The sequence below is a fragment of the Pieris rapae genome, chromosome 1, assembly GCF_905147795.1.
Source record: "Pieris rapae chromosome 1, ilPieRapa1.1, whole genome shotgun sequence".
Taxonomy (NCBI): Eukaryota; Metazoa; Arthropoda; class Insecta; order Lepidoptera; family Pieridae; genus Pieris; species Pieris rapae.
The window spans coordinates 5,286,616-5,300,716 of record NC_059509.1 but is presented as its reverse complement, the minus strand read 5'-3'; the positions used below and the strand labels follow the sequence as shown (position 1 = coordinate 5,300,716).

Here is a 14,101-nt window from a genome sequence, read left to right as displayed (position 1 = left end):
TTTTGACTTTTTTATATTCTTACATACATTAGTTATATTTAATTGTATTGGTGCTAATAATTTCCTATTAAGTGTTATTTCTTGTCAAAATGCATTATTTATATAAAATATTTTTGCAATTATAATGTTTTGCTTGGAGACGACTGAAGTGAATTATTGTCAAGCTAAAATAAAATTTTAGAATCTTTGTACTTTTAATAGCTATAAGACGCCGATATTGTATGCTTTGTGAGTCTTGAATAAAACAGTGTATCTTTTTGTTTGTTTATTTTATTACACATTTAGATATTTATTACAAGGTAACCTACTTTAAATATTAATGGAAAAAACCAAAGTTAGGGAGATATAGTAAAATCGCATTTGACTTTCAATTTCCTTAAGATCTCGGCTGCCTCTTTCTTAGCAAGATGATCTTCATTTGACTTAGCAGGATAACTGGCAGCCAATTTTAAATAATACTTTGCTTGGTCTTCCTTATTCAATTTGAGATAGCAACAACCAAGTCTCAATAAATTGACACTATAAAATCGTGGCTGGGCGGCTTCTGCTTTTAAGAAATAGTCTAGGGCATCTTCATATGTTGAGTAAGGTAAAGGCGTGTTGTATAGGGATTCAGCTGTTTTCCGCTGGAGCCATGGAAACTCAGTGACTTGATAACACCATTCGCCAAGCATGTGGAGTAATGCAGCATCGTTTGGGTTTAAGCTAATCGCCAACTACAAAACAATTGTAGATTTAAGGTCCAGGTATGTTTTTCAGCTTACAGATAATTAATATATATAAAATAAAAGCCTTAATGAAAAAAAAGAATTTGTTTCCTTTTGCATAAAAAAAGTTACATAATAAAGTAACAAAACTTTAAGAATGCCATGAACCATAAATATGCATCTTAATAATTATTCTACATACTAATTTTACATGTGAAAATATATATCTATTGGAGCCAGAACAAGCATCACCTCAGGTCATTTATTAAAAAAAAAACACTGTAATTTGTTTAACTGATACAATGTTTATAATAACTTAAAAATAAAAACTTACTTCCATGTGTTTTTTAACATTTACCAGTTCTTGTATCTTTCTTTTTACACCATCATTGGTGCTCTTTAAGTCCAATATTAAGGCATACCATTTTTGGACAGCAAAATGATCCCAATGGTTTTCTAATTCTTCAGCAATAATGCTGTAGGCTTTTGAAATCAGCTCATCTCTATGTGCTTGGTCATGTTTTGGCTGTTTTGCTATATTGTACAAAACGCGACATACACGCCATTTAATTTCTATGTTATTTTGATCCTGTAATTAGTAATGTAATATTTTATAAAGGAATTTTATATTTTAAAATAAATGTAATGAATAAAATTCTCATCAAAGTAACATTTTTTTAACACATTTAACATTCTTGTAAGTAACTTAACTTTTTTTATTGTTCTGTGTGTTACTATTTAATATAAATTCATTTTTTATCAGACTACCATAATATGTTGTAGTATATTATGTCTAAAGTTGTCATAATATTAAATATTACTTTTTCTTATGAATTTATGGTGTAAATACATATTTAAATTGAGATCAGAGATGTTACTTTAGTAACTCAACATAAAAAATTAAAGCTCCAATAGTCTATAAGAGCTACAATATTTTGTATTTTTCTTAAAAAGTTACTTCAAGAATTTATACTTAATAGGACTTATTAATTGGACAATGGACTACCTCTGTGCTTGATAAAAGTTTGAAGCATTCCTCATATTTTCCATTTTCAAACAATGTATCAGCGACACTTGTTACTTCCACAGCAGGTTTTAAGGTCTCTTTCTGTTCTGAAGGTGTAAATTTAAGTTTTGCAGGCCATGCTATTGCGAATGTTATAGGAATTTTTATGTTTATAACAGACTTGACAATGGAAAATTTAATCTGGAAGTTAAAACATTATAAATAATTTATATTATGAGAAAGTGTAACACAACTACCACACAAGATACCTTTGATAAATAGTACTAAGAATGTAGAGACTCAGATCAGGGAAAGTAAAAGCTAATTTAAGGATCTTTTATTTTATTTAATAATACTATATAGGTACAATAGATGAATTTTCTGAAATATTGTCAGAAAATGTTTTACAAAAGATACTTACCGGTCTCATCAAAAAAAATTTGTAATTTCGTAAGTTTCTTTGTAACATAGAAACAATAATATTCTTGCTAAAGAAATTTGGTTTAAAAATAGGAATCATATATTGTGAACGTATCAAATTTTTCATTTCACATGTCACTGCAGGAACCACTCTACAATATTACTTATTAATTTATTTTTTATTATTATTTTATCATTACACCATTGCATTTAATTTCTATAAATAAACAAATGTAAAATCTAAGCTACATTATACTAAGGATTGTTAAGGAATAAAACAAGTGAATATCGTCGGGAAATTAATAATAATTACACCTTTGAAACACAATAAAGCTGACTTTATATTAAAAGAGTCGACCAGCAATCACAAAATAAATACAGCTTTTATTCAGGAATCCTCTAAAATTAGAAGTCATCTAGAAACAGAATATTCATAATATTATGGATGTACACTCACAAAACAACTATTGACTTGGTAATATTCTACTAAATAGCAAATACCTACTTAATACTTAATTTTCCATGTTTATAATAAGGCGGGAAAGCTGCTAAATAAAATTGTTTTTATTTTTATTGATTATTGCACAGTGCACACTTCTTCCTTTACTCTTGTACACAGAGGCGGAACACTTAACCCTTACCCATCCCCTATCAACTGTCAACTTAGAGTCTGTGCAATAAGAGATTTTAAATAATTATAACCAATATTGGTTTTGATAATTTCCCTTTTTTGTTATGTTAGCCCAGCCCTAACGTAATAGTAGGTTAGCAAAGTACTATAGTAATATGAAAATTTATTTAATTTGTGAATAAGAAACCATCCCATTTTTTACTGCGCCACAGCCAGCATAATCATAATAGCAGTAATCGGTATACTTGGCGATGACTGAACATCAGGTGACCCTCCTGCCCGTTTGCCCACTGTTCTATAAAAAAAAATAAAAAAAAACACATATTGAATGATGTTCAGTTTTGCGGTGAGTTAGAAAGAAAGGCTAAATTGGCTTCTACAAAGCTTGATGTGACCAGCTGCCCTGAAGTATTTCCGAACCAATTCGACTTAGGGTCCTTCAAGAAAAGAAGTTAGAGCAGAACAGCGAACCAATTCTCTGGCATTAAGTGTCTATTGTCGTCGATATCGCTTAACATTATACGAGCCTCCTGCAAGATTGCTCCCTGTTCTATAAAAAAAAACAAGAAAATAATTTTTTGTCGCACTCACTTATGACCCTATCTAATCAGTACTTTATCTTGTACTACCAAACATTGTTTTTAAGATTTTTTATAAGCATTGCCAGTAATAATAATCTCTCAACAATCTACACTTCTGTCATAAAATTGATTAATCATAGATATAAATAACAATAGGTATTTAAAATAACGTTTTATCAATTTTACTTTTTTCCAAATCAAAATAATAAAATAATTAATCTATAATTTAATATGAAATTGCCTCTAATCTGGCAAGAATATCAAAAAATCAATTTCTACCCGGTGCTGCCGCAAAGGGCGGGTGTTGCTGTTGACAGTTGTACTATAGTGAAGTGCTGATTTAAATTTTTTGCTGTGTATTAATATGTTTTTGAATTGATATTAATGTGCTATTATTTGTTAACTGTATCAATATGCAGAGATCAGGTAAGAATAATTGGTTGAAAGATTTGCGATATAAGCAAAATAATTCGCGCCAAACAAAAATGTTAATTCATAAAGGATCAAAAATTAACTGATATTTATCTGTTATCAGTAAGCATTATAATAAGGTGTTTAGAGCATTTCATTGCTCATGTAGTAACTATAAAAACTCAATCTGCTGATGTTAATACCAATGTTGAAATTTCAGCGTCGACTTCTGTAATTAATTAAAAATCATGCTGTTCCATTCATCTTGATGGACCATCATGATTGATCATTCTATAGTTTCTCTCTATTCTAGATTTTTATTCGTATAGCATTATAAACAAGAACAAACACTTAGCATGAAATAATTTACCACACATTTGTTATGAATTTTTAGGAAACTTGTGTTCAATGTTTAAAAAAAGTAGTGGTTTTAGCTTCTTAGGTTTCTTTTAATTGATTTAAGTCAGTTATATGAAGTTATTATTTTAGCATGGTTTGTTATTACAATAATATTTTATGCATCTAAACAACACAATTTAATAATGGCAATATACTGCTTGCACAGAACGGAGGTCACACTCTTAATCCTAGATATGATACTGAGGATTATAATTATGTTTATATTTAAATTATTTGTATATTTATATTTAAGAAAACTTTCAGTAATTCTACCAATGGGTTGAAAAGAAAAATAATTTTACTTAAAATTATATTTTTTTTACCTTTAGGTTAAGGTACCACATAACTAGTAAGAATGAAATAAGAGAGAATCTCCTTCTTCAGACTTTTAGTAAGAGTAAATATTATTTTTTGTAATATATAAATTTCATTGTATACTTCATATAACTTTGATAAATTGACTTATAATGTCCAATAGCTTTTTATAGACCAGGGTTCATCTTTAAAGTATGATTTATGGGGAATCTTGAATTATTTTAGATTGAATTAATCTAATAGATTGCATGTAATGATTGCACTTTTTGGAAGGTGTAGATCCAGGCAGGTAGAATAATTCTGGCCTTAAGGTGGCCATTTGTACTTTTTTTGAAAATAGCCTTGTCATAATAATGCAAAAAGAGATGAACTACCTAGTTTTATTACCTGGTTGTCCAGAGGTGGTAATACTTTTTTAGGGTTAAAGACTTAATTATGAAGTTTGAATGTTATTTTTTGGCAAATTTCAAGTTCTCTTGAGCAAGATCTCTGAATTAATAATAGACATTTTTACACGTTTAAAAAAAAATAACCGTGGTATGTTATAAACATACCTACTATACTAGGAGAATTTGTTATAAATTTGTTCTTATTAATTACTGAAAAGGTAAATTGGCACTATTTTGTGTACTCGGATTGAACGTCGACATTGTTGTAACCTCATACTTTACGTTGATCTCTCTTGCGGAACTCCGACCACGGTGACGTACTTACGTCCTGTAAGGCAGTAAATTGACACCGTGACCGTAACTACTGGTTTGGCTGTAATTGAATATTAGAAAATGTACCATTAAAATTTAAATAATATGTACCACAATATTTTAGGATCCGTGCCCTACACTTAGTTTTTAAAAATGTTGCGAAAAGTTTTGTTTGAGTTTCTGTCCATCGCAGCGAAAAATACGCCTATCGATCGAGTCTACCAAAAACAAAAAGCTTTTTTGCTTACAACCGACGTTTTTAATACGAAGATAAAGCTGTAGTTGTGACCTAGTTCTTGTTCGTGTCATCTTTAAAGTACTATAGCGGAGTTGACCTCAAATAAAGTGCTTTAGATCGACCACCCCTGGCGCTGTGGAATCTGTTGAGTTGCGAATTCCCTGCATGTATTGAAATAGCTTAGAGTTCAGTTGCATATGTTGCCGTTCCTTTACGGATTGCTCCCGCGTGCAAACGTATCAACCACTCTCCGCCACCGCTGGTAAACGCACGCCAAACTATAACCAGACCTCTAGTTAGTCGCACATTGTGTATGTTAGTTATTTTGTCAATATTTACCATGTTACTCAATTATTATTTGATTGACTCATAGACGTGGAAACAGTTAAATTAGTGACAGTATTTGTGGTGGTTTTGTGATGGTTCCTTGAAATAAATTACGATGGATTCGACAGACGCATCGGATTTATTATGTAAGATTAATTTCGATAATGCATTTGTCATGTCGAGAAAACGCTTTGTTTATAATAGTTTTCTCACTCGTGTGTACAAGATAAACATTGAAATTAAAAACAATGCTGGCATGTTTTCTCTATATTGGCAGAGACTCATTGTTGTATTTTTTTAATGGATATTGTCGTGCACGTACGTGTTCTCACTTATGCATTATTATTTACTATGTATACCTATTTGGAACATAAAATTTAATGGAAACAGAATACATGGGTAGTGATAGCCTAGAAGACGTAGGTACATGTTGTCTTCCTTGTTTTGGTACGTGATCGAAAGTAATATGATCGAACGGGCTTCGGCTCAAAAACTATTGTTATTGATTAAAAATGTTAATGTTTGCATTTTTTGTTACATGTGCTGATTTTCTACGATATTGCGATTTTAGCGGTAAGTGCAATTTATAATTATAAGGTTTTTTTATAATACACGAGCCCGAATACAATACAAAACAGCGTAAGTTGTAAAGAGTATTTATTTCAATATGTAGACTTTCGTTTTATAAATGTTAAATGAAGTCAGTAGGTGATCATATCGTATGCGTTGTCATTTATGTATGCAATATAATAAAAAATAAATTATTAGGTCACAGAGGCCAAGGACCGTTTGTCCATTGGGCACGTACGAGTACGTTTCGTTGCACGTTGTTTGAATTACGAGTAGGAATTCGCGACCGCTATGTAGCCCTCGATTGTTGTGACTTGTCCACTATCCTGACACCGATAGCCATGTCCCCATGGCATAAGTGTCCGCAACATATACGATACGGATTGCAGTGACGACTGTATTTGTCACTTCGACGCGCCCTTGCCATTGTTCCAGTATGCGAAAGTCGAATCGCGTAGTGGTCGTTCTTTCGTACACCATTTTTCTCTCATTAAAATTCCTGCCTTAGAATTCCGCCGGTTAACAATCGCTATTTTCAGTACGGAGCAGTAAACTGTAAAGCATGTGGACGTGAAATACTTATTTTAGAACCACATAGGAGTAAACTGATTTTGAATTAGTGATTCGCAATTAGGAACTTTTAAAAACATTTAATTCTTATCGGTACTTTAAGCCGTAGTATGCGTTGATTCACCCGGTTTCATTCGACTCTTCTCCGGATGTGATTTGTCGACGGAAAATGTGGTATCGCATTTGGTAGCAACATATTGCTGTAATTGTAACAGTATGTTTCCTTCGCATACCATTGACGGTTGTTTTATGTAAATAAATTGAAATTAAAATAATTGAGCGATTGTTTAAGTGTTGTGTGTGCAATAAAATGGCATCTTTGTCAGACTCGCCTTTAAATAGATCTCGTAATCGACCCGTGTTATCTCGCTATAGACCCAATCCTTTGGATCCTGCTGATCAGGTGAGCAAATCGTAATTAATATTATATAGTGTTATTCTATAACAGAGCGTCCCCAGTGCTATGCCATCGCTTCCTTAGGCAACCTAATTTCTTGTGTTCATGGATTACTTATGTGCGAGTGAAATTAATTTTTTCTAAGCTCAAACTTTAATACAATTTGTTGTGTGTATTAAATTAATAGATGAAACTAAATAAAAAAACTAAAGGAAAAAAGCAGAGTACAACCTATGCGTAACAGAAAGTTAATAGTATAATAATATTTATTGCAACATTTATTATTCCCTTTACACTTAAATAAATATGATAATATTAACCTTACACAATGGATATTCCGGCAAGTGTATCTTATCACTATATAAACGTTGCGCCTATAACAACTTACAAATACATACGTTTTCATTATTTAAATAAACCTGTTAATATAATAATAACTTAACAGTAAAATATTCTATTTTTTTTGGTTGTGGCGTTAATAGAAACCACTGCTCAGTAATATCGCAATTCTATTTTTTTATTTATCTACCTAAGGCGGTCCGTAATGAGTTTTATACATAGACTTGTTTTTATAGTTTGTAAAAATTCTTAGAAGTAAGCTATTTTTTACCAATTAATTTGAATGTGACCCTTGAGCCCGATTGCATCGTAATCATAATGACGTCATCACAATATTGAAATAGTTCAGCTATTGATTACTGTATAAAGTTAAATTAGTATACGTGTTTAGATTATTACATTTCGGCCCGTTCCTTCGAGGCATATGTTTTAGAAACATTGATGTTGTTATGATGGCACACGTGCCTTTCAGCTAAACAAACGCTGCTGTAACTTTTTTGATTATGGCCTCTTGGACTATACAGCATGTTCACAGTATTTCAGATTAAACACGACTTAAAACGGTAAAACATGCCCCATGTCGGGTGCTTGAGGCAAAAGCATTCGGTCACTTTTCAATCTACTAGCACCAAATTTGTATGAAAATGGTCAAGTGACAAGGCGTAAGCTAATATAATTTTCATACAAATTTGTTTTATTCCCTCTGCATTCTAGCTGCATACGCAGCTAAAATGGATGAGTTTTAGACGTTGCCACCCGCTTCCAACTCATATTAGGCTATTAGGCGTACATAGTAGAATATAAGAAATAAACACTTGTAGGTAACCTTGTTGATACCTAAGATTTGATTTAATTTATTCACAATTTTTATTTTTACTCGGAATACTATAAATGATTCACTATCACAACAATTGGTTACTCATCTTATACTAATGCTTGTATCATTAAAAGTATCGTAACGCCATTTATTTTCCTTGTGACAAACCAAATGAAGGATAATTATATACAATACACTGACTGTTGACGTAAAACTTATGTGCATTTGATTACCGGAACGATTAGTATTTGTATGTTACTAACCTAAATAGACACTTATCTCTGGGTAAAGGTACTTTAATGTATCGCTCTTTAAATATTTTATCATGCGCTGGACGAGGCAACATAAATTATACCTAACTTGTTAGTAAATGAGGTAGTCGTTACATATCAAATTTGGAATTTAACTCGAAACTATTTTATACTTCATAGTCTTTATACGTAGTTAAGGCCTAAATTAAGAGCGATAAAAATAGTCATACGGTGTCTAATAGCTTGTACTTATTTAAATTAAGAACATTTAAGTAAGATACTTTTCAAGATTTTTTGTGTAAATGACATGTCTAAAGGTGTAAAAGGACTTTGAATCCATGTTACTGCGATTTGCGCCGTCTGTTGTTTGATCCAGTTAGAATCCAATTAAAGGAAGTCTTATAAACGACGCCGCTTGAAGTATTTAAAATGAGTTTTCTGGGAAACAGGCATTCGTTCCGTTATGCAATGGTGTTTAGATCCTTAATCGGAGCTCCAAAGTTGCTCTTGTAATAGTAAGAAAGTTACAGAAATGGTGGTTTAAAGAATTTACAGATTAACAAAATCGTTGTCATTTGTCAACAACATTTTTTTAGGTTAAACTCGATCGAAATGTAAATTGGCGTAGGTTTTCCTTTTATCCATCCGATATAAGTGGAAAAGCGGCTCCTAGCGGGTTATGACATACTGTATATAGCAGTATGCAATTAAGAGGAAATAAATAAATATATGTGACCTTGAAATAGCAGCATACATAAACGAAGCTTTGCGGTTGTCAGTAACAATATATTAAATAAATTCTTACTAGTAGTGAAGAAATCATACACGAATGAGATTCAAAAAGATATTTCGTATTTTTAGATTGCGTATAGTTTGTTTATCTAACGTATAAGGTAACAGACGTGTTCTACATCTTTATAGCATCTTTCACTTTGTTTATGGTTCAACAAACCTTGATTGCTGTAAAAGTTGTTGCATAAAACTAGCAATATTGCTAAATATAAGCAATATAGTTAAAATAAAAATGTACGATTTTTCATTAAACTTAATTTTATATTCTGTGATTGTAAATTACTTAGTCAACTTCAAATTAATTAACCTAATAAATTTTGCGATTCATGAGCGCCTTTCATAACATTTTTAAATTGCAACAGCTATTTAAAGAACTCACGGATTCATACATAATATAAATATTCAACATTTTTACTAAAAATCCTTGAATACGTAATAATGCAGTTACTGATCGATTTTTGTAGTAAAATTATTAATTTGATTCAACTATATTCTAAATAATGTATAATAGTTCCAATCGGCTCACTCTATGGTTGTAGCTCACGTACGATGCCTTCTATGCCGATCTAATCCGTGAATACCTTACATGCGTATGGTATTTATGTTAAATGTCAGAAATGAAGGAGTAATTTAGAATTAATTATGTTTTTTTCTGTAACATTCACCAGAATTAGAGGTACATTCTCCATGAAGGTGTTTCGAAATCATTACTTACTCTTTGAGGTCCACTTGGCTGTTTACATTCCATAAATTATTTCTTAGACCAAATCCATAAGTTTGAAGGTAGGCTTGAACATATAATCCGCTCTTTTTAATAAAGCAAATCTCTTTTGAATTAAACTTAAACGATCGTTCGCGGTTGTATTTCAGTGTGCACAGAATCCTGGCTGGAGTCTAGAACAGTGTGTCATTGTTATTGTGCTACTTCCCACGTTTCAGGCGTACTTGACTTAGCGTAACGAGTACCTGGGGAGAGCTTGTTAACAAACGTAGTGTAATAGACAGAGTGCCTATGTTGCGTGTATACGTATATCTGGCTAATATTAATTCCTTCACTGTACGGTGATGTTAGACACACTATAATAAGTATAGGTAGGATTATTATTCGGAGGGACTGATGGTAAATCATCAATATTTCTTTTGTAATAGTACCTACCGAGTACAAAAGTAATACTCCACATATTACAATTTATTAATACATAACAATCTAATGTGTAGTTTTACTATTGCGTATTATTGTCAGAAAGTACTAGAAAGGCATTTTAATTGTGTTTTAATATCTTTAATTACAATACAAATTTCCCACAACTTGGTATATGTATTGCTCTGTTATTATAAGTGGTAATATGACATAAATAACTGGTGATAATTTGCTATCAAGTAATTACTTCAGCACGATAGGTTTAATCAATTTTTACTATGTAATGAAGAATACATTAATATAGTACACGTTGTGCTGCCATCTTTGTTCTGTCGCATGCAGTGTGATGCAGATTAATAATAGCTTGTTCAATCTGCGGCTATGTTTAGTTACATTGTAACGTATGTAATGTTATAGGTGGCGCCAATGCAATCGTGCAATGTATACTGTACATAAGTAGTAATTATTACATGTTTTATTCTGTTAGTTGTAAAAAATCTTGGTAAGCTCTAAATAAAATACATGCAACCGGTTGGATTCAATAAAAATTTGTATCTTAAATTAAAGACATTAAAATATTGACAACAATCGGTTTATCTGTTATTTCATAAAGCCTGTGCCTTGAGTTAATGAAGGACTATGCTATTGTGGATTTTATATGATATACAGGGTGGCCAAAAAGACGTGGATCAAACGCAACTAGGGGATAGATGAGGTCATCAGCATCAAAAAATTGTTCTACAAAAGCTCCCTAAACTCAACCCCTGCATAGTTATAATTTGCATTTTTATAAGAAAATTATTACTTCACCGTCACAAGAACTGTTGTGTAGAATAATGGATTTCAATGAATTTAGCAGAGATATTTTCGCGTATGTTTCCTTAGACTCATAGACTTACTCTTCGGCTTACCCGGGCGTACAGCTGAGAGAAATTCGATAACATCTTAAGTCACATAACCAATTACGCTTACTTAATTCTTGACTGTCGCAACTTTTTTACATACAAGACATCATTTAAAATATATTTTATACTCTATGGTAAATGCAGCGTAAATTTAAAAGATCCTTTAAAATTACTTAGATTTGGAGCTAGCCGAGCCCAGTAAAATTGCCCTTTAGGTTTCCACGCATGCATTTTACACATCCATCATTAAATAAAGCTTTGCGCATGCGTGATGCAGGTTACGGTCGATTGCTTGACCATGATCACAACACGCTGTCTGTCACGTTGTTTTACTATCATCTCCTATTCCTCTGTATTATAGGTTAATAATATTTTTAGCATTGAAAATGTTGGGTACTAGCGTTAACCGATCAGGTACTTTTGTGCTTGAGGATATCAATAAATTATAGGTAATATTCTATTCAATAAATTCAAGAATTCTACTATTCTAAAGGTAAACTCGTACAATTAACACCAATTAGAGCAAGTCAAAACCCTTGCCCTGACATTGTTAATTGGTGCCGTGAATCATGATTAATAAATGCGTGACTGGGAAACTCAGAATAGCACCGACATAAGACGTATATGAACTGAATATTTTTTATTTGTAACGAGGCATAATGTGGCGTAAAAAATATTTTTGGAACTCAAAATAGGCTGTCGGGTTTTACTTTACTATAAAATTTTATGAACTAAATGTGGATTTCTTTAAAAAGCATTACAAGCAAAATCAGATAAGAGGTTTAGTTTCTTTATGAGTAAAATTTGCTTTAAGTATCGGGAAGGAGATCGTAAGACGTAACTGTCATTATTATTTTTTTATAATGACTACATCTCTTTTAACTTGAGGTCATTGAACTTTGTTTCTTATAATTTTAAATGTTACACATAATGTTCTTTTTAATGTGAGATTTATGAAATTGCATTTTATTCTTGGAAAATTATAAAGAATTTCATTTGCATTTAGTTTACAAAGATTCTAGATGTTTATGTGACAGAATGACGAACAGTATCCATTGTTTTATGTTTCGTCACCTTATTGTTAATAATTTGCAAACAATTCCCAAACAAAATTTACTTTAGGTTCAATATTTAACTACTATCTATATGTACTTGAATTATATGCGGTATAAAATGCAGCATGTTAAACTTGAACGTCGGCATCGGTTAGTGAGGTAATGTAAAAATGAGTACAATGGGGTATGACTGAATTCGCCAAGAATTCAGGAGCTGACCTTGACAGAGAAGCAACAGTGCATTTTCAACCCTCCCGCTGAAGTCTTATTCCAATAGCTTTAAGAACCAAAGGGGTCGCGATAACCGCGGCGAGAGCGGGGCGCCGCCGAATGAGTCCACCCGCGCGCCTTGTCTGCATCGCGGAGCTGTCAAACCGCCTCCGACGGGCACCCCGCTCGAACGCACCTATATTGCCCGATCGCGATCGTAGTCTTGTGTTCTTTCGTGTGTTTATAAACCTCGTATGACGTATTAAGGAGATGAACGGCAGTGCAGCGACGGTGAATGGTACCGTCAATGGTACCAACGGTTCTCTTAATGGTATTGGATCTGCTCCACGTACAGCTACACTTGGAACTCCAAGCAGTTATGCATACACATCCAGCGGCTCCTTACTTGGTAGAGGAGGGTCGGCAAGGCCAGTGCCGCCACCGACGTTGCCCAAATACAGTGGATCGTTTAGCGCTGGTAGTGTCAGTTCTGCCGGATTGAGGGAAAGGGATAGGGAAGGAACCGGTGGTTCTCACAGATTAGCAAGTTTAGAAAGATTAGCGCTTCGACAGAGGATTATTGAACAAAGTTCAAATAACCAGATAGTTACTGGTGCGCTCAATAATTCCACTACCAGTACTGGGCCCACCTCAGCTACAGTCACCCTCACCGATACAGCTACAGTAAGTCCCCTTTTGCCATACATCTTATTCACCCTCGGATCGCTCCCCTAACCAAAGTTAATGCACCCCCAAAAGGGAGTATTCGTTATTACAAATAAACGTACCTTATGAGTGCATCTAGTGCATATCAAAATACTAAGCTTTTCAAAGAAGCCACCAATAATATTATAAAATAAAATAACATAATCCATTATTAGTTACACATTAATTAAGATAACTGTTATTCTGAATAGTGTAGTTATCTTTATCAATAATGAATAGTTTAGAAAATAATAAACAAAAATAATGATTTCATGAGTCGATGACTAAACATGTAGACATTTGTACAGTAAAATATGATCACCTACCCGCTTTACACAATATAAACACTTACTGCCTTAACTTTGATTTGATTTACGAATAATTTTAACTAACGTATAAAATATATTTTTTAATTATATTATATGAATCGGCTTCGTAATAAATTAAGGGTAAAAGATTCTTTTTAAAATGATAAGCTTAATTTGTTTATTTCCTAAGGATATTGTTTATTCCCACGCAAGTTCCTTGTGCTTGGGACTGGTCTTCGCTGTAGTAGAGACCGGGTGACTGACCCTGATGTCTACAGGGTTAAAAATAACCCGTATCGGCGGGC

General features: G+C 32.6%; 2 protein-coding genes across 9 annotated transcripts in view; one reads left to right on the top strand and one right to left on the bottom strand.

Annotated features, from left to right (window-relative positions):
* Positions 1-252: 252 nt before the first annotated feature.
* LOC110994893 (regulator of microtubule dynamics protein 1) lies at positions 253-3,025 on the bottom strand. 3 transcript variants are annotated; one of them, XM_045629586.1, is made up of 6 exons: positions 2,639-3,025; positions 2,449-2,549; positions 2,135-2,285; positions 1,714-1,914; positions 1,042-1,296; positions 253-716 (listed from the first exon to the last, which is right to left on the bottom strand). In XM_045629586.1, the coding sequence occupies exons 3-6, from the start codon at positions 2,258-2,260 to the stop codon at positions 336-338; spliced, it is 963 nt and encodes a 320-aa protein (XP_045485542.1). In that variant the 5' UTR covers positions 2,261-2,285; positions 2,449-2,549; positions 2,639-3,025; the 3' UTR covers positions 253-335. The 3 variants fall into 3 exon arrangements, with proteins under 3 accessions (XP_045485542.1, XP_045485570.1, XP_022117500.2); XM_045629614.1 differs by lacking the exon at positions 2,449-2,549 and having other exon boundaries at positions 2,135-2,296; XM_022261808.2 differs by lacking the exon at positions 2,449-2,549.
* Positions 3,026-3,616: 591 nt separating this feature from the next.
* LOC110994923 (septin-7) overlaps positions 3,617-14,101 on the top strand; it is a 30,157-nt gene continuing 19,672 nt past the window's right edge. The window contains exons 1-2 of one of the 6 annotated variants that reach the window (XM_022261854.2): positions 3,617-3,771; positions 6,308-6,309. In XM_022261854.2, coding sequence (XP_022117546.1) covers positions 3,759-3,771; positions 6,308-6,309 — 15 coding nt within the window. In that variant the 5' untranslated portion in view covers positions 3,617-3,758. Of the gene's footprint in view, positions 3,772-5,836; positions 5,883-6,282; positions 6,310-6,767; positions 7,280-12,934; positions 13,468-14,101 lie in introns of those variants that run through there. The other 5 variants (XM_022261852.2, XM_045628729.1, XM_022261853.2 and 2 more) reach the window with 5 other exon arrangements.

What these genes read in the sequence shown, in the direction of transcription:
- LOC110994893 (XM_045629586.1), bottom strand. Translation starts at nt 2,260, where the DNA reads ATGAAAAATTTGATACGTTCACAATATATGATTCCTATTTTTAAACCA. An exon ending in AATTTTTTTTGATGAGACCG is followed by an intron (nt 1,915 to 2,134) that starts GTAAGTATCTTT and finishes TTTAACTTCCAG; the next exon opens with ATTAAATTTTCCATTGTCAA. An exon ending in AACTTTTATCAAGCACAGAG is followed by an intron (nt 1,297 to 1,713) that starts GTAGTCCATTGT and finishes TACTAATTACAG; the next exon opens with GATCAAAATAACATAGAAAT.